At 50.8% G+C, this 18,820-nt stretch overlaps 1 protein-coding gene across 1 annotated transcript in view; it reads right to left on the bottom strand.

Annotated features, from left to right (window-relative positions):
* Positions 1–597: 597 nt before the first annotated feature.
* The window catches only part of LOC116952048 (C-Maf-inducing protein-like), a 121,794-nt gene continuing 103,571 nt past the window's right edge, over positions 598–18,820 (bottom strand). The window contains exon 22 of the mRNA XM_032971057.2: positions 598–18,525. Coding sequence (XP_032826948.1) covers positions 18,472–18,525 — 54 coding nt within the window. The 3' untranslated portion in view covers positions 598–18,471. The remainder of the gene's footprint in view (positions 18,526–18,820) is intronic.

The raw sequence follows: 18,820 nt of genomic DNA, 5'->3' as shown, positions 1-18,820 counted from the left end.
GGTGCTGCGATATTTAATCCCAATCGAGTAATTTTGCAGGTCAATTATTTATCCGTTGGATTGTTTGGTCAATATCAGTTAAATCGTACGGCTTTTTTGTTTTAGCCTATGAGGAGGAGACCAAATAACTGGAGACAGAACCAGAGAACCCAGAGAAAAACCTTGCAGAAGAGTGGGGGTGGGTGGGGGGGTGCAGAACATACAAACTCCACGCAAAGGCGCCCCAACTCGGGAATCGAATCCAGGGCCTACTTGTGAAACTTGAACGTTACCACTAGCCAACGCAACTCTCTCTCCTCTCGCCCAATATCTCAAGACAACCGTCCCTGACGCACTTTAATCTAAACATTGAAACGCCGGACCGACTTGCAGCTGCCTTCTGTAGTTGTTTACGATTGTGATTTTTTTTATTTTACCAAGAATAAAATTTTCACTCCCCAGTGGTATTTTTCTGCTTAATTACGTTTCCCAAACCACAGAGCCATGAATGGTTTAATCTGCGTCTTGCTCAGCATTTCCTGCCACATGTTAGCCATTCCTTTAAGTGCTCGCTTTATTTTGTTATTAAAGTACAGTAACAACACGTTAGTATTTCGGTTTTTTTCCTTTTACATTTTCATATTTAATAAAACCTGAATCGGTACACAAAAACAATACGGGATACGTACACTTCACGCGAAATAATAATTATTGTTTTTTTTTCTTCCTCTTCCCCCGAAATCATAAAAAAACATGTTTAGGCACCCACAACAAAACGAATCAAATTTTTGTTTTTAAATAACGACGATTTCTATTTTACTAAAAAAAAAAATTGGAAAATAAGCGGCATAAATATTAAAAAATAAACATTTACATGAACGTTTTGGCACATATCTTAGTGTAAATGTTGGAAACTATGTCGTTAAAACTATATGTATATCTTTTGCGTGAGTATATGCCTATGCATACATACACTTACATGCATATCCTATATACAGTGAATATAAATAAAATTACTTGAGACCGTAAATTAGAACTTCGGAACACATATATATACAGATACGACCGTACATATTTATATGCAGACATAAACAATGTGTGTATATGTCACTGAAGAAAACATCGGTAATTGACAAAAGAAAGGTAGCAAATACAGCGTATCGAGTAACCACTATATATTAGAACGTTATACGAATACAATTTTACAATTGTACGCATATGTAAATTCCAATTATTTTGGCATTTCACACGTGGATATTACGGAAGGTTTATAAACCAGGGACATTTTACAAAATGGAAGAAAAGATTAGGAGATGTCGCAAATCAACGTGGAGAGATGCATGCCCGGATTGACACTGACCGACAGGAAAAGGAACACGTGGATTAGAGAGATTACGCAATTTAGAGACATCATATCGACTGGGGTACCACGGTGGCGAGATGTTAACTACCTCGCCTGGTATACAGGAGGTGATGGGTTCGATCCCGAACCCAAAGCCTGTACATTTGGAGTTTGAATGTCTCTCTCCTCGTGGCCGCGTGGATTTTTCCCTCCACATTTAGAATCAACAGCACGCGTTTAAGAGTATTTGGCAGCTGTACATTTCCACGTGATGAGCCGCTTTGTTGAGCAATCATTTGTGGCCATGTCGCTTCTGAAAACGAGCTACATAGCTCAGTGGGCTCTTCCTGGTAAAATAAAAAAAAAATGTTCGTAGTTTTATAATTTACTGTAAAGGGAAATTATTGGACCTTGGGAAGGAACCATCACTGAATATGGATGACTGCTCATGGACAAATGGTCAAAACTGGTGATGGAATGACAGCGAAAGGGGATATGAACACACCCGATAGGTCGAGCCAGCATGGAGATGGAGCGATGAGATCAGTGTATGTGCAGGAGCGAGATTGATTGTGGCATCGCAGGACTGTGGGATAGCGATGGAGACATTCGTCCGATAGTGGATAGACCATGGCTGATGAAGATAATTGGTAGGCCTCCATTCAACAGTGGGATTGACCCTGGTTCATGATGATGGGTGACGATGGGTGATGATTTTGACGCCTCCTAAAAATAATGCAACTGTGGCACAAGCATTATACATCTGACATTCACTTGACAGATTCTCGCATTTCCTTCTTACAAACCAAAGCAGGAATACAAGAGTCAAGCATTATCTTCGATGGCCTAATACACGACTCAATAACCTTACTGAGGAAACTGAATCGACCGATTCTGCAGCTCCCGGCACGTGGAGAAAAACGTCGGACATCACGCGGTAATGCAACCCGAAATCACGCCGGAGAGCCCCGTGTGACAAAAAGGAAATCGCGGCACGAATGTTTTTTTTTCTACCCCTGGATTAACCAAGAGTCGGAAATCGTTTGATAACTAACGCTCTGGCCAGTGACACGCGAGCGGGATCATAAAAAAAAAAACCTTCAGACTCCACAGACGCGAGACCACCCCGTTTCCCCGGGCGGCACTACCCTGTGTGCTTTGGAGAGGGGAAATTCGCACAAACCCTGGCCACGAGCGCAGTTTTCCAAAGGGGGCAAGCACCTTGACTCGTGCGGCAAGCCGCACGTCGCACCGCGGGTCGGACAGAGGGCTGGCTCGAACGCGCCTCTAAGTTCACCGGCGAATGTCGCTAGCAAGTGGGCAGCCGTGGGCTATGGGTTTCGCAATCTCCTGCTAGATTCGCCCTGCCGTTTAAGGACACTTCACAGGGTAAGTTCGGCCGATTTGCATTAATGCAACAGACTGACCAGGCCGATGGATGAATGACCGACTGACTGAAGGACCAAGGAACCGAACAAGCAACTGACGGATCATCTGACCGTTGGGACGGACCAACCAATGAACCAAATAACTGACTGATTTGCCAGCCATCGAATTAACCGGCTGATGGACTTGCCCTATCGACAGACTAACCGGACTGACCAACCAGAGAACCAACAGACTGACCCACAAACTAACTGACCAATCGTCTGACTAACGGACCAACGGACCGACCGATAATCCTGAACGAATAAGTAGCCCACTGACGTACCAACAGAGTGAGCGAACGAACGACCGAACGTAGCAATTGACCCAACAGACCGACCCGGACCGACCGACAGGGCCCAAAGCGGACCAAACGGCAAGCGAGGAACCCCGCTAGCCCCGTCACACAGTGAGCCACGGGAACAGCGCCCCGCTTGTACGAGCGTCACCAAAGGGGCGGAACGTCCGCAACTCGCCGCGCGCTCGCACCATCGCAACCCCCGCCAGCTGTCAAATCGCGGGCTCCGCCGTGAATGTGGGACACATAACACGAGGCAATACAGAGGGTGCATGCCTCCCCCCCCCACCCTGCATGCCCCACCTCCTTGCATGCCACCCCCTTCCCTGCACCCCCCATACACAACGTTGAGATGTTGGGAGGGTGGCAGGAAGGCAACACATATTTGGTACCCCCCCACAATGGCCCTAAGTTAATAGCTTACACGGGTCCCCCCCTCCCTCCCCCGGCACCTCGAGATGGGCCCCCTTTGTGTAAATGCTCCCCACTAGTTTCCAAATTGTTCCCGTGTGTTTGAACTGCACGGGGTTGGGTGCGAGAGGCTGTGGAGCAGTCAGATGTTGGGGTGGGGGGGTCTAGGATATGCAAGGGCTACAGCGAGTGCGTGTGGAAATGTTTGCGTGTGTCTATGCATTGGGAAGCGGTAGTGTGGCGGTTAGCGCACTGCGCTATGAACCGGGCGAACCGGGTTCGATTCCCGCTCACGGCCAATGCCAGTGACGACTATCTGAACAGGTCCTGGGCCTCCCCTAGGTCGACTCAGCCTCAAATGAGTACCTGGTGCGGTGTGTAAACATCGCCACTCGGGAGAAAAAGGCGGTCGGGCGTGGTGCTGGCCACCCACCGCCTCGTGTGCCGTGTCGGCCTTCATAGGCGCTCGCTAACAGCACTTGCCCCAACAGTCTGGTAAAGGCAGTACAGGAGGATCTTTGTGTGGGTGTGATTCCTGGCCACATACATATCTTCCCCTATACTGGGCCACCCCTAGGTCAACTCGGCCTTAAATATGTAACCCAGAGCGGCATGTAATAAACTTCAGCGCCGGTTGGGTATGCACGCCGAGCCAGCCTAGCAGCACTTGCACCAAGTCCATAAGGCTACAAGTGTTTATTTCCCAGTGCGTGTGTGTGAGACACACAGTGGGGAGTGGTGGTGCAGCAGTTAGTGCGATGCACTACGAACACAGACGCCCGAGTTCGATTCCCGCTAACGGGCAACACCAGTGACGTTTATCTGAACCGGTCATGGGCCTCCCCTAGGTTGACCCAGCCTCAAATGAGTACCTGGTACGATGTGTAAAAACATTTCCACGGGAGAGACAAAGGCGGCCGGACGCGGTGTTGGCCTCCCACCCCCTAGTGCGCCTGTCCGCTAACGTTAAGCACTTACCCCAATAGTCTGCCAAGGCTATACGGGGGAACTTTGTCTTTTGAAGCACGCACACGTGCGCACTGTGCGCAGTCCAGCCCTGATGTGGGCGCATAAATAAGAGCACGAGAGCATTGTGATCACGATACCCTGTCGTTTGAGCGATCCGAGTCCGATTCCCAACCATGGCTTAACGTCAGTGGCGAGTGATATCTTAATCGGTGTTGGCAATAAACCCACCCCCCCCGCCTTCTCCTTCCGCAGTGACCAGCGCGGTCAAACAGCCGCCCCGTGACCGACACGGCATGGGGAGGCCTTCATCATCCAGCAGCGGATTGACCAGGGCCTGTGCATTACATTCTTATATTACATTACCCTGTAGTTTAGCCACTCATCAGTGCCACCCCCAAGGTCTTGCGGAACAGACAACGGCCATCGATCGACGTAATGTCAGCGCGTTGTTAGGCACGTGGTCCGACGATTCGCTCCCACGTGCTGGGAGCTGCGTCGGCACGTTGTCACACTCGCTTGCCCCTTAAAAAGCCTCGAGGACTCTCAAGACTCTGCCATCGGTTTTGCAGTATCGGGCCAATTTCCTGCGCGCGATCGCAACGGAGTAATGTGTGGATATTTTTTTTTTTCACCGGTGGGATGCTTTTGTTCAAAGGCAATTGTATTTTATGTGGGTTTTTTTTTTAATCTATGGGAAAACACTGGACAACCCGGAGGAAACCCGTGCAGAACAGGGGGAGAACATACAAACTCCACCCAGCACATAAATGCAGGTCAGTGAGATTATAATGAGGTTTAGAGACCCTAATTAATGCCACCTCGCTGGCCTCTTTATGTGCTATACAGAAAGACCGTTCCTCGAAACGTCGTCTATTTGTATTTTAAGGCCACACACACGCGCACGGTGCTGCTATTGACCAGGGTGTTGAGTTAAGTCAGGGGGCCTGCAAACCTGCGGGGCATCGGAGCCGCACGCGGTGGCGGCTCTTGAAATTCGAAAAAAAAGTGGCTCTTGTTGTCAGTTTGGTTGCCGACTCCTGACCATGGAAGTCCAGTTCACCATGGAAGTCCAGTTCACCATGGAAGTCCAGTTCACCATGGAAGTCCAGTTTACCGTGGGCAGAGGTCGGGCAACCCGCAGCTCCAAAGCCGCTTGCGACTCTTTTAGTGACTGTTTCGTGACAGTTATTTACGAAGGACCACCGCCGTCCCGTCCGTATTCACCACCACCACCACCACGGTGCATTGCGGCCCTTCCAACTATTGGCGTATCATTTTTTTTTACTGAATTCGGAATTAAAAAAATATATGGCTCTTGTTGTTATTTTGGTTTGCCGACCCCCCCCCCCCCTGAGTTAAGCGATCGTTGACTGTTGCATGTGCACCACTGCCAACGCAGCAGCGGTAGCAGTGGCAGCAGCAGCAGCAGCTGTCGCGTCACCAAATCATTTGTTTACATTCCACAAAGCCAGGATGCGCCCCAGGTGAGGAATCGAACTCAAGTTCTCCCCCCCCCCACCCACCTCTTCCTTTGCTGCGAGGCCACTATCGTTAGTTATCCCACCGCGGTAAAACAAAAAAACCGCCGGTGGAGCGAAACGTCGGGGAGACGTCGTGCCCAACAAACGCGCGGCACAAACAACAACAAGCAACCAACAACAACAGAGAGAGCTACACGGCAGCAGAAACAACGGCAGCAGCACGAGCAGCGGTAGAGTTAACACCCACGTGGTTCATCAACTAGCTCACAGATCGGTGTGGGGCCCGGGACAACTCACACCCCCCCCCCTCCCCGGCCCTCGAAGCCTTCAGAAACTAAACCAGAAGTATTACATTCTACACCCAAAGTGCGGGGCTCGGGGCGGTTGCCCCGATTCGCGGTACCCCTAGGGACTGCTCTGCTGTCCACCACCACCACCACAACATTCAAGGCATCACTTGGTGAACAAAGCAAAGATAATGAATGAACGAATGAACAAAGCAATTAATTAATGCAAATATCATATCTCGAACTAACCGCTCCACCGACACGCAGACGACCGCTCTGCTCGCAATTAACAACCTGACATTTTTATTTGAAATGGCAGAGCGAGAGAGAGAGAGAGAGAACAAGAGACGGAAATTATTGATAGCATTTTCTGAATGCTTAATGAAGTAAAATTAATTACACGTGCAGCGAAGTACTGTAAAGATATAAGACTTCTTATTGTTTGAAATGTACACAGCGTGCCTGTCATCGGATTGTGTGAGAGACATTGAAGGAGGCACGCTTGGACGTCACGGTGTCGGTTTAGTTTAAAGGCATACTTTTTTTTACGACTGAGAACCAAGGCTGCAGTAAAGGTTAAGAACCGCTGCTTTAAGCTGTGACCCCCGTCCCGTCCCGTCCGCCAGCAGTGGCTAGAGCAGGCAATTGAAGGGCTGCGGCTTTGCCTTCGATGGGGTGTTGCTGTTGTACGCTCCTATTATAGTCCCTTCCTCATATTGCTTACACCCTGACCTCAGCGGCCGAACAGGTTGCCAGACAGGATCGAGTTTCGTTCATTACGAAGTCCGCAGCGACACCGGGGTCTCAGCTGTGCTCCCTTGTTAACAAATATGCACAGTGCAGCATACACGTGATTGTTAGGGCGGGCCAGGTGGCTCCGGGGTTCGAGACACGCAGAGCAGGGCACCGCTAAAACCCTGGGTTCGAATCCGGGTTTAGGCCGCCGAACCAAAGTGATTCAACCGGGCAGTCAAGTGCAACGGGGCTGTTGAGGTCAACACGGTCGCCAATTTTAGATTTTACTTGTTTCAGCAGGAAGGGCTCAATAAGCTATCAGGCTTTATTTCATGGGTGTCCAACTGCCACAGTAGCGTCCTTCACGAGCCTCCTCCACAAAAACCGATCTTAAACCACTCAGCCGGACATCGTCCTGGACCGCAGCAGCCCATCTCTTCTCTAGCCCGTGAATCTCACCCACTCACTCACTCATCCACCCACCCACTCACCCATCAGCCCATCTCTTCTCTAGCCCGTGAATCTCACCCACCCACCCACTCATCCACTCACCCATCAGCCCATCTCTTCTCTAGCCCGTGCCACTCACCCATCAGCCCATCTCTTCTCTAGCCCGTGCCACTCACCCCCACACTCACTCATCCACTCACCCATCAGCCCATCTCTTCTCTAGCCCGTGCCACTCACCCACCCACTCACCCAATCACTCATCCACCCATGCATTCAAACATCAGCCCATCTCTTCTCGAGAGCCCGTTTAGCCCCCTCTATCCGGTGAAACGGAAGCTGCTTCGGCATGCGGTGGCTGGACATGTGGGCTTCAATGACTAGCACAGGGACTCATAGACTTGCCGAGTTAGCAACGCTAAGAACCCGGGTTCAAGTCCAGGTCTCAGCCGCCCGACCGCCATTAAACCGGGGTTTCCAAGCATAGCGAATTCATGGTCTCCGAACAGTGGCAAAAAAATCGCACAAACACCAAAAAAACTCCCGATAGATTGGTCAGTAACACTATGGCCTTAGAAGGAAATGAATATCTGACAGGTGACGTTTTGGACAAGCGGGCAACTTCGGCGTTGCACAGAGAGCCCAGGGTTGGACAGGTGGGGAAGTCAGACCGCACGGCGGACCGCCAGCAGATCGAATCTTTACTTATCACGCATCTTTACTCATTGCGGTTTCGCGTTTAATAATTCGTTTAACGTTTCTTTCGAGTTGCCTGTGTCGTACCCCTCCACCCCGTCTCCCCCTACCCACTCCCATCCCCTGCCCACCCCCCTTTAGACCGGTCACGCAACACGGTCATCAAACCGGACATTGCTAACGCTCACGGCATGAGAACGAATTCTCAATTGACCCCCCCACCCCTCGAAGCACGCCGGTGCTGGAACCAAAGCCAAAAACCTTCTGGAGCGCCGAGTGCTTGTTTCGCCGCACGCACGCACGCACGGACTTTTTGCCGTGGCATTTCCTTAAACCTGCCCGCGATTTTACGCATTCGCCACCCCGCAGCAACGTCCTTAAAATACAAAAACGAAAGAAAAAAAGGTGGCTTTTATCAAAGCGGCCCCGAGTTTTTTCAGACATTCTGGCCCGGACCACAATCACCACCACCACAACCCTCCACCTCCTAGGATTATGGGGTTGGGATAATCAGAGCCGGTGCTATTTAGGGGTCATCCTGGGGTGCGCCCTACACCATCAAATGTCTCTAGTGACCACCCGAGTTCACTCTGCGCAGCGGTTTTATTCCATTGCTTGCGAGTCGCAGCGGCGGCAGACAGCAGCAGCAGCGGCGGCGATATTGTTCAGATGTCAAGGTCTGCTGGCCACGACGAGAGGGCTTTTTTTGGGGAGAGAGTTCGTTTCGGCCAGTGGTCTTCATTGCAAGGCCCGTGGGCCACTGGCCGCCCCTGGTGGCCTTTAGTGGGCCCCCTGACAATACACAAATGTGAAAGCACCCCATGATCGTGCTGTCAAAACCCCAGATGGTTTCAAATGGTGTGGGGGCTCTCGCACTGAACATGAGTGAAGAATAAAATAACAATTACCTACGTGACTTTACCCAATAGAACCAAAGAGTATGGATCCTAGCAGTCACGAAAGCTTTAAATCTAGAAATGAGTGAAGAACACTGCTGGATAGCGGTATTGCCAGCGTCCCCCTACCTCCCCACCATGGTTCTACCGTTCCCACCCCCACAACAACCCTCCACTCAGTGCCGGATTATCCTAGTAGCAAGAGTAGCTACATGTGCAGTAGCTACATGTGTAGTAGCTACATGTGTAGTAGCTACATGTGTAGTAGCTACATGTGTAGTAGCTACATGTGTAGTAGCTACATGTGTAGTAGCTACATGTGTAGTAGCTACATGTGTAGTAGCTACATATGCAGTAGCTACGGGCCCCGCACTTTGAAGGGCCTCGCGCTAAATGCTTTCAAGCTCTCAATTCCAGTTCAGTGATTCTGCACTTGCTCGATTACTACGGTACTATACCGCCTTCAACTTTTACGAACGACTGGGTGTTTAAGGTTATCGATTTGTCGTATTATCTGGCTGTATAGCGAATGAAGAAAATACAATTACTTTACTATACAAGTTCAAAATTTGTGTTTTAATATTGACGTTTTTTATGTATTTAGAGCCTCTTTATAACATATGCTACAGGCCCCGCACTAGCTTCATCCCCCCCCTCCCCTCCATCGTGCGGGATCGGTGTGGACGACCTGGAGGGAAGGGAACGCGGCGGGACTGGCGTCAACCGCGGACGATGCAGAGCGCCAGGAGTTGCGGGTGGGGTGGGGGGGTCAGGAGGAGGGAGGGAGGGGGTAGGAGGAGGGGGGGGGATTGCATCACCAGGATTGGCGTCTGCGATTGGTCGCGCAAAATATTCGGATTGCGCGGGGTTTTTTTTAAATAAAGTAATGCCGAACTCCTCACATTAATTTGTTGAAATTCAATAAGTTGGATTGGGTGGTGGTGGTGCTGCTGCTTGCTCGCTGCGTTGGCAGTGGCACAACAATGATCAACAAAGCCTCAACAACGCGTTTGTCAATAACAACACGTTGTGTGGCGGGTGGGGTGCCTTCAAAGGAAATAATAGGCGACGTTTCGGGCAACGGTCCTTCTGAATGTACGTGCCATGAAGAAGGGCCATTGCCCCAAAAGGTGCCGATTTTTTTTTTCCTTTTAAGGCCACGGCGTTATTTACGCATGTGCCGAGTTTTTTCCAATTTTAAGTGACACCCGAATCGGAAATTCCACCCCAAGTCATTTTATGCAACCTTGCAACAGCTGCTCATACCCCCCCCCCCCCCCCCTCCCCAGCTGTAGCAATAAAAAATAACGGTGCGATTATCAGAGAATAAACAGCAAAGAGCGAGACCGGGTGGCTCAGACACGCAGCGCTGAGCCGGCACCGCTGAACACCTGGGTTCGATTCCAGGTTATATATGTACCATACGTTGAACTTGTTTTGCTCCGTATGTAGCCAACCGGGAGGTTACAGCCGCAGCCCGTGATTAAACCGGGCTCTCAAGTGCAGTAGGTTGATAGTCTCAGGCCGGTCACCAATGACAGAGGCACAGGCTCACAGAGAGACCTATAGACTCCCATAGAGACCCACAGACTCGCATTGAGACCCATAAACTCACAAAGACCCATAAACTCGCATAGAAACCCATAAACTCGCATAGAAACCCACAAACACACATAGAGACCCAAAGATTCACAGAGACCCACAGACTCGCATAGAGAGCGATAGGCTAACACAGATACCCATAGACTCACAGAGACCCATAAACCCATATAGAGACCCACATAGAGACCCATAGACTAACATAGACCGAGTTGTGATTAAACCGGGTTATAAAAGTGTAGTGGAGGTTGATGATCTAAGCCCAGGCACCAATGGCTGCACACACACAAACCATCACTTAAAAATTTGGTTCTGCACTTAAGCGGGCAAAATTCCAACTCTGAAAATGAAAACATCGAGTTAACTGCCATGTGATGGACATTACTCTCATATGCAGAGCGGGGCAGGAAAGTGTGACCCTCTAATGTATGTGGGGCAGAGGTCTCTTGAAGAATGGTTCTCATTAGTAGGTCTGCTATATCCACTTCCGTGGACCAGTCTGTGCGTGGACCAGAGGTCGCTTGAAGAAGCACGGATCTCAGTGGTAGCTCTGCTATATCCGCTTCCTTGGACCAGTCTGTGTGTGGCCCAAGGTCACTTGAAGAACCACGGATCTCAGTGGTAGCTCTGCTATATCCGCTTCCGTGGGCCATTCCCTAATACAACGGGACGGGCACACTGCTCTGAACAGACTCCTCGTCGCGTGTCGCAAAGACGGGTGGGGGGGGGTTAAAAGGCAAGAGGATTCCATTGGCAACTCGGCGATTGCACACGAACAGAGTCAGGTGCAGTTGTATGCTCACTGTGTACAATTAGGGCAACTGATCGCACGTCCATTGACACACAACAACAACAACTGTTCCAATTTGTTGATTTTCTTGATGCGTTCCGGTTTCTTCAGCCCCCCCCCCCACCCCCAGTGCAAAGTGCCATCTCAAAACTACGAAGTCAGTCTCTCTGCGCTCTTGAAGATGGGTCATATCCTGAAACATCAGCCTTATGGTCTACATTTGTCTGTTATAAGGCAGTCTTCGTGATGAATGCGGTGACTTTTTAAGACAAAACAAAAAAAACCGATGTTTTTAATCCGTTACTAAAGAGTGGACGGACGCAGCAAACCCCAGCGCTTCGAACCCCGGGAACCCGAGTTCAAGTCCCGTGCAAGGTCAACAACAGTGGCGAAGTGATTTGTGAACCGACTCTCCCCCCCCCCCTCCACCCCCCGCGCCGTACACCCACACCGCGACCTTCACCAACCCGCACAGCCCAGCGTGGTGAAGTATGGCCAAAGCAGCCGCCGCGCCCCCACGAAGCGCACGGCTCCCCTGCCATCATCCGAGGCGTGCATTGACAGGGAGAGAGAGAGAGAGATGCGAAGGCAGAGCAGCAGCGTATCCACGCACAGAGACGCCCACAGACAGGCTCGGATACTCACGCGAGAGCTGAAACCGGATTCGAACCCAGACTTCTCGGTGTTTGACGTGCACCGACTCGGTCGTATGAGAAATAAATACATAAAATATTTAACTAGAAAGAATAACGGGGGGGGGGTGGTTATCCTTTTTGGCAATTAAAACAGGCGGTCGTGTTAAAATGTTTAAACCTTGTTTTTTTTGCAGGGAATCAAGTCTGCATTGCTCACACGCGTGTTTGTGGTAAGACACGCAGACAAACGTGCCCCGATAACAACAATATTATTATTTTGTGTTGCGATCGAAACGCCGTGATATATTATTTTTCTACCTACGTGACTTTACCGAAAGAACCAAAGAGTATGGATTCCTGCAGTCACGAAAGCTTCAAATCAAGAATAATAATAATATTGTTACGCTTATTCTTTTGAAACTGATTGGCCTACACCGGAGACGCAGCCTTCTTTCTGAGCCTTGTCTCAACCACCAGTGTCAGACCAGAGAACGACTCCAGAAGGCGAATAAGTTACAGGGAACAATGCAATAATGCGAACACCCATAGCTCGGTTCGAGCAGCGATTATCTACGGGATACCATTTGTTGTTGTTGCTGACAGTATCAAAATATGAAGAAAAAAAATCTGGTTTTTTTTCAGCCTTTCAAGAAAGTTTAAACAACAAACAAAAAAAAGAGAGACTCGTCACTACGAAATGTACGGGAACACCGAATAAACTTCCTTTGTCGCTGTTTATACGAGAAGCATGCGTGACGGACACTGGACTAATTGGGAGAGGGGGGGGGCTCAGTAAAGGTCCCCTGTTAATTTGCGGGTGTGGAGACGGTGGCACAGAGGCCACGGCTAACATCAGTGGCGAGCGACACCTGGACAACCCGCGCTGACCGCAGTGGTGAAGTATGGTCGAACAAGCCCACACACCACTCCTCCGCCTCCCCACCCCCCCCCCCCTGGGCCCTGACCGACACGGACGTGTGGGTAAGAAAGGCTTTCATCCAACAGTGGAACGACAAAGTTATACATTTACGAGGGTGTAAAAAAAAAAATGTTTTTTTTATTATTAAAATTGAACACAATTTTTTTTGTATATATATTTTTTTTTATCATATCTGAAATTTTGGACTTTCTTTTTATAAATACGTTTTATTTATTTTTTAAAAGCTTAAGGTCGAATAAGGTGAAATATAGCGATGCTTTTTTGCCGTAAAATTTGTACAAATTCCTCAACTCGACGTCATTGGAATTTTGTTTGGTAAGTTGAGATTAACCGATAAACTTCTACGTGCGTGTAATTACTCTAAAACAACAGTATCAATAGTGACACTTCGAAAAGGGAGGGGGGGGGAGCGGCGAGTGTGGGGGGGGGGAGTGCCAAGACAACTGAACCATTTATTTCAATAAATACAAAATAATTATCCTCAGAATATTGCTGGACAATCTGGTCGTAACGAATTTCCGTAAATGGTTGTTGTTTACCTTCGACTAATGGAGATTAACACGACGCGGAAATGCCTCTGAGGTAAACAAAACTCACGATGATGATGTCTGACCTTCAATTAAGCGTCCCCATTAAAGATCACGATCATCGTCGTCGTCGTCGTCATCATCATCACAATCGTTAACACCATCAACCATCGTTCGCAATGTCACCGTTACAAGCCGAGGGACACCCGGAAGGGGTCCGAGATGGTCTGCGGTCGGGAGGAACCTGGGAGTGCAGGGCACGCGCGTAGCGGAGATGCAGCGACAATGGAATCGGCTCTCGTGGGTGAGTGGGTGGGTGGTGAGTGAGTGGCAAGTGGGTGGGTGGTGAGTGAGTGGCGAGTGGGTGAGTGAGTGGGTGGTGAGTGGGTGAGTGAGTGAGGGGTGAGTGGGTGAGTGAGTGAGTGGGTGGCGAGTGGGTGGGTGGTGAGTGAGTGGGTGAGTGAGTGGCAAGTGAGTGGGTGGTGAGTGGGCAGTGAGTGAGTGGCGAGTGGGTGGGTGGTGAGTGAGTGGCGAGTGGGTGGCGAGTGGGTGGTGAGTGAGTGGCAAGTGAGTGGGTGAGTGAGTGGCAAGTGGGTGAGTGGGTGAGTGAGTGGCGAGTGAGTGAGTGAGAGCCGAGTGAGTGGGTGGTGAGTGGCGAGTGAGTGGGCAGTGAGTGAGTGGCGAGTGAGTAGTGAGTGGGCGGTGAGTGGGTGGTGAGTGGGCGGTGAGTGGGCGGTGAGTGGGTGGGTGGTGAGTGGGCGGTGAGTGGATGGGTGGTGAGCGGTGAGTGGTGAGTGTATAGAGCCAGTGCCCGGTGAATTAGCACACTCGTGATGAGAGATGACGGTGATGGTGGCTTGCGAGAGAAGCCTTCATCTAGCAGTGGATTGAGCATGGCCGCTGCTGTTGATGATGATGATGATGAAACACACACACGGTAATGATCTAGGGTGTCAAGAAGGTATCATCCAGACGTTGAATAATTCTACTTAAGACAATGGTTGGAACTGGGTTGTTAAAAAATTCGTATAGCTCACATTCGTCAATAACTGTGTGGAATTAAAAATATATATAAAACTGACGTTTCGGGTAATGGCCTTTCTTCATAAGTGACGTCATTTCCCGAGACGTCATAATTTCGAAATTATTTTTTAAAACGCATTATCCGAACATCGGTCCAATTTTTTTCAGATAAATCAAAAAAAAGCGGGGACCACACTCACTTTAAACCAACCGTAGCTCAAACTGCGTCCCAATGAGAAACACATTGACGGTGAATGATACCTTGATGGGCACCTGTGCGCAAATTCGAATAAAGCTAAGGTCGGCCTTTTGGGGACACCGTCTCGACACTACGCTCAATGCCCGGCACACATCTTATCTTTTCCACCGCACAACCGAGCCGAGCCAGCCCGACGGCAGCTCAGGATGGCGGCCGGCATCGTTTATATCCACCGCAAGAGCCGTGCCGTGCCGCCGATGTCGCATGCGGTGAGCTAGCGTGTGGAGACGCGTGCGGGCGACACTGTGATGCCCTCCGTGCCATCATAGCGTGCCGTCACACGCGGTGAACGAGTGGAGACGCGCGTGGGCGACTCGGTAATGACGTGTCCGCACACGGGCGTACCGAGTAACGCGCAGCCGACGGACCGTTAAACCCCGTCCCTGGCCCTGCTTGGCCCCAAGCCGGATTCAGACGTATTGCGCATACGCATGTTGAACTTCTTTCGCACCCTACGTACTCAAGCGCGCTAATCGAACGTCTTCTTTGTCAGGCTGGCGTGTCATCGCGGTTCGGTTATGGCTCAGGTTGGCAAATGTCCAGTGGAAAAAGAAAAAAAACACCCCGCCCGAAACCGCGAGGGCCAAGCCCCGCTGGCTCGCCTCGGATGTGCCAGTGGAAAAAAAAGTCGGGTATCTGATATAAAATATCGGACAGTTCCATCGATAAATGCGCAATGCAGGCCACAACTGTGGTTCACGGGTATTGCACTTCCTGCGCTTGGCAATATATGCTACGAATTCTATACGTCCCCTTGAAAAAAATGTTAACGATAGCTAAAACCTTGATTTAACTATTACGCCTTACACTTTTTTGTTTGTTTAATATATATAATAATAAATACAGCGAAGAAAGCACAGGAGGAATGAACAATCCTGCCAGGTTTGCTTTTATGCCACCTGGTGCCACGAGAGGTATTTGAAAGGTATGTGTGGATTAACGCGCCATGGTGGTGAGATGTTAACTACCTTGCCTGGTATACAGGAGGTCGTGGGTTCGATCCCGACCCTGATTCCTGCTCTATATTTGGAGTTTTGCATATCTCTCTCTCTCTCCCCATGGTCGCGTGGATTTTTCTCCAGGTCGCACGGTTTTTCCCTTCCACAATTAGAATCAACATTTCGCGTTAATGAGGAGTTGGCTGCTATACATTTCCGCTTGGTGATTAGCCCACTTTGTCGAGCTTTAATTTGTGGTAGCCAGGTCGCTTCTGAAATAGAGCTAAATAGCTCAGTGGGGCCTTAACTGGTCGACTAAAAATACGTTGTTTAGTGTTTTAATTTCGACAGGAAAAAAATGGGAGCGGTGATGCAGCGTTTGGTACACGCTGCCGCCAACTGACCTGGAAAAAATAAAATAAAACAAAGTTTACTCTGACGCAGGAATGGAGTAGTGGTTCACGTGGGGGAGACTGGTAGCCCCTCCCCCACTCCAGCCACAGTGAGAGGTACCTTGGGATGCGATGTGCCGCGGTGCGGAAATATTTCAACAGGTCAACGGTGAACTGGACGCAGGTGGCACTTGACTTAGCAGTAGCGACGGGGCACAGCGAGTGGTATAGTGCCGGGTGGGGGCAATGTCCCGGCTGTCACGTGAGACCGGACGCGTACGTGGCAACGTGGCTAACAGTGAGCGGTAAACTGGATGCGGCGTGCCGGATGACCACAGTCACCCTGGGACAGATGTCATGAATGAGTCGGGGTCTAAACATTGAACTTCCACCCCGCCCCCTCCCCCCCCATTTAAGGTCACGATAAGAATTTTTGTTGGCAAATCGCAAAATTCTTAACCACTATTCGTAGCTCTCTTTGGGGGGGGGGGGGGGGGGGAGGTACCGCGAACCGAAACATCGGACATCGTGCCGAACCTGCACGGCGGCACGACCCGAAAAAGCCATGGGGGGGGGGGGAGCAGCTGCACGGTCGTAACAGCAACAGCGGCGGCACAGCGGCGGTGAGTACCGACTGTGAATGCCGGACGGTGAACACCGACGGAGCCGTCTTGTTCGGCCATCGTTCGGTGCCCATCGGATGCCCGCCGCCGTGGTATGTACGCTCTTCGCACACGCGAACGTACCACTCTCCCTTGCCGTCCGATGCCCCACGTCTTTGAAAATCAATCGAGGTCGTGAGCGCGGTAAACCTGCATCTCTGCCGTGATAATTGGCCCGGGAATTGCCACCACTGCTGGTGGTGATGATGGCGGTGGCGGCGATGGTGACAATGATGATAGTGCTCACGGTGGAGGCTGATGGTGGCGGTGATGATGGTGGTGGTGTTGGCGATGGTGGTGGTGTTGGTGATGATGATGATGATGGTGGTGGTGTTGGCGATGGTGACGGCAGTGTTATTGGTGGTGACAGTGGTGGCAGTTTGTGGTGCTGGTGATGATGACAATCGTGATTGTGATTACATTGAAGGAAATGGTGGTGGTGGCGTGGGGAGCGGTGGCGTAGTGGTTAGTGCGCTGCGCTATGAACCCGGTGACCCGAGTTCGATTCCCGCTCATGGTCAACACCAGTGACAATTCTCTGAACCAGTCCCTGGCCTCTCCTAGGTCGACGCAGCCTCCAACGAGTACCTAATGCGGTGTGTTAACATCGCTACTGGGGAGACAAAGGCGGCCGGGCGTGGTGCTGGCCACGCACCCCCTCGTGTGCCGTGCCGGCCTTCATAGGTGCTCGCGAACAGCACTTGCCCCAACAGTCTGTTAAGGCTACACGGGGGGATCTTTGTCTTGTTTTCGTGATGGTGTTTGTGATGACGTTGGCGATGATAGTGGTAGTGACAGTCCTGTGTGACAACAGTCCTGATGAGAGTGTTGGCGGCACCGATGACAGTAGCACTGTCGGTGACGATAGTGCTGATGATAGCATTGTGGTGGTGGTGGTGATGATTTCGCATCCTTTATTTAACCAGGCGATATAAATATGGGCCCAATGAGACCACACTGAATACTGCCTCTTTTTCTAGGGCGACCAGCTCACCAGTGCTGATGGTAGTGTTGGTGGTGCCGATGATCAGCAACACCGTTTAATCGCATTGGTGGTGGCGATTAAAATAATTCATAGTGCTGCTGCTGCTGATGATGATATTTCGAGCAGCGATGACACAGATGCTGGTGGTAGTGGTTGCGGAAGCGATAGATGGAAGCATTGGTGGCAGTGCTGATGGCAGTGTTGGTATCAGCAGCAGGCGGTTTTCGATGTTGGCATTGGCGGTGCTGATGGCAGCACGAGTATCAGCAGCAGCAACGGCGCGCGACACGTGCTCAGTTTTTGCGGTTACTGCTTTGCCCAAACCGCCCGCCACAACCACCACCACCACCGCCACCGCCACCGCCACCAACAGCAGCCGCCAATTCGCCACTGTGCGGCGGTGACGTCACCGCGGCGCTTGTGCCAGGCTGGGTGTGGAAGGCCTCGCCGGCGGGAGGTCACGGGACAGACGTGGGTTGACCGACTGAGATGACTGGCAGATGCACCAGCTGCGCTCCCATACTGTGCCAACCACCACCGCCGCCGCCGCCGGCTACCAGGCTCACAGGGTTTTTTTGTTCAGCGGAATGTGACGCAAAATAAAAAATATAAAATTAACGGGGAAAAAAAATATATTTTTTTTTTTACATTTATAAAGAGTCACGTGGCATCCAGCCACAATCGGGACTGTTTATCTCTCACTATCCCCCCCCACCACCCTCGACCCCCTCTCTCCCCGTCCCGCTCGCCCACTGTCACCAAGCGTCCGTGTAACGGATGTCCACCTCTTGCAGGTTCGGCAGCTTGGCCTGCGGACGAGATGATGAGAGAAGGGAACCACCGTGGATTAGGGGGTGATAGACGGCAGCAACAACGGCAACAGCATTGATGTACAAAGGCAGAGACCTCCCCATATAGCCTCAACAGACTGTTGGGGCAAGTGCTGTTAGCAAGAACCTATGAAGGCCGGCACGGCGCGCGAAGCGGTGGCCAGCACCACGCCCGGCATCCTTCGTCTCCCCGGCGGCGACGTTTTTCACACCGCAACAGGCGACTTATTTTTGAGACCGAGTCGACCTAGGAGGAGGCCCAGGACCAATTCAG

This window comes from Petromyzon marinus, chromosome 45 (assembly GCF_048934315.1).
Source record: "Petromyzon marinus isolate PM22_M1 ecotype Great Lakes invasive population chromosome 45, UKy_Petmar_22M1.pri1.0, whole genome shotgun sequence".
NCBI lineage: Eukaryota > Metazoa > Chordata > Hyperoartia > Petromyzontiformes > Petromyzontidae > Petromyzon > Petromyzon marinus.
Note: the sequence above shows the minus strand (reverse complement) of the source record. Positions and strands in the feature narration are given on the sequence as shown.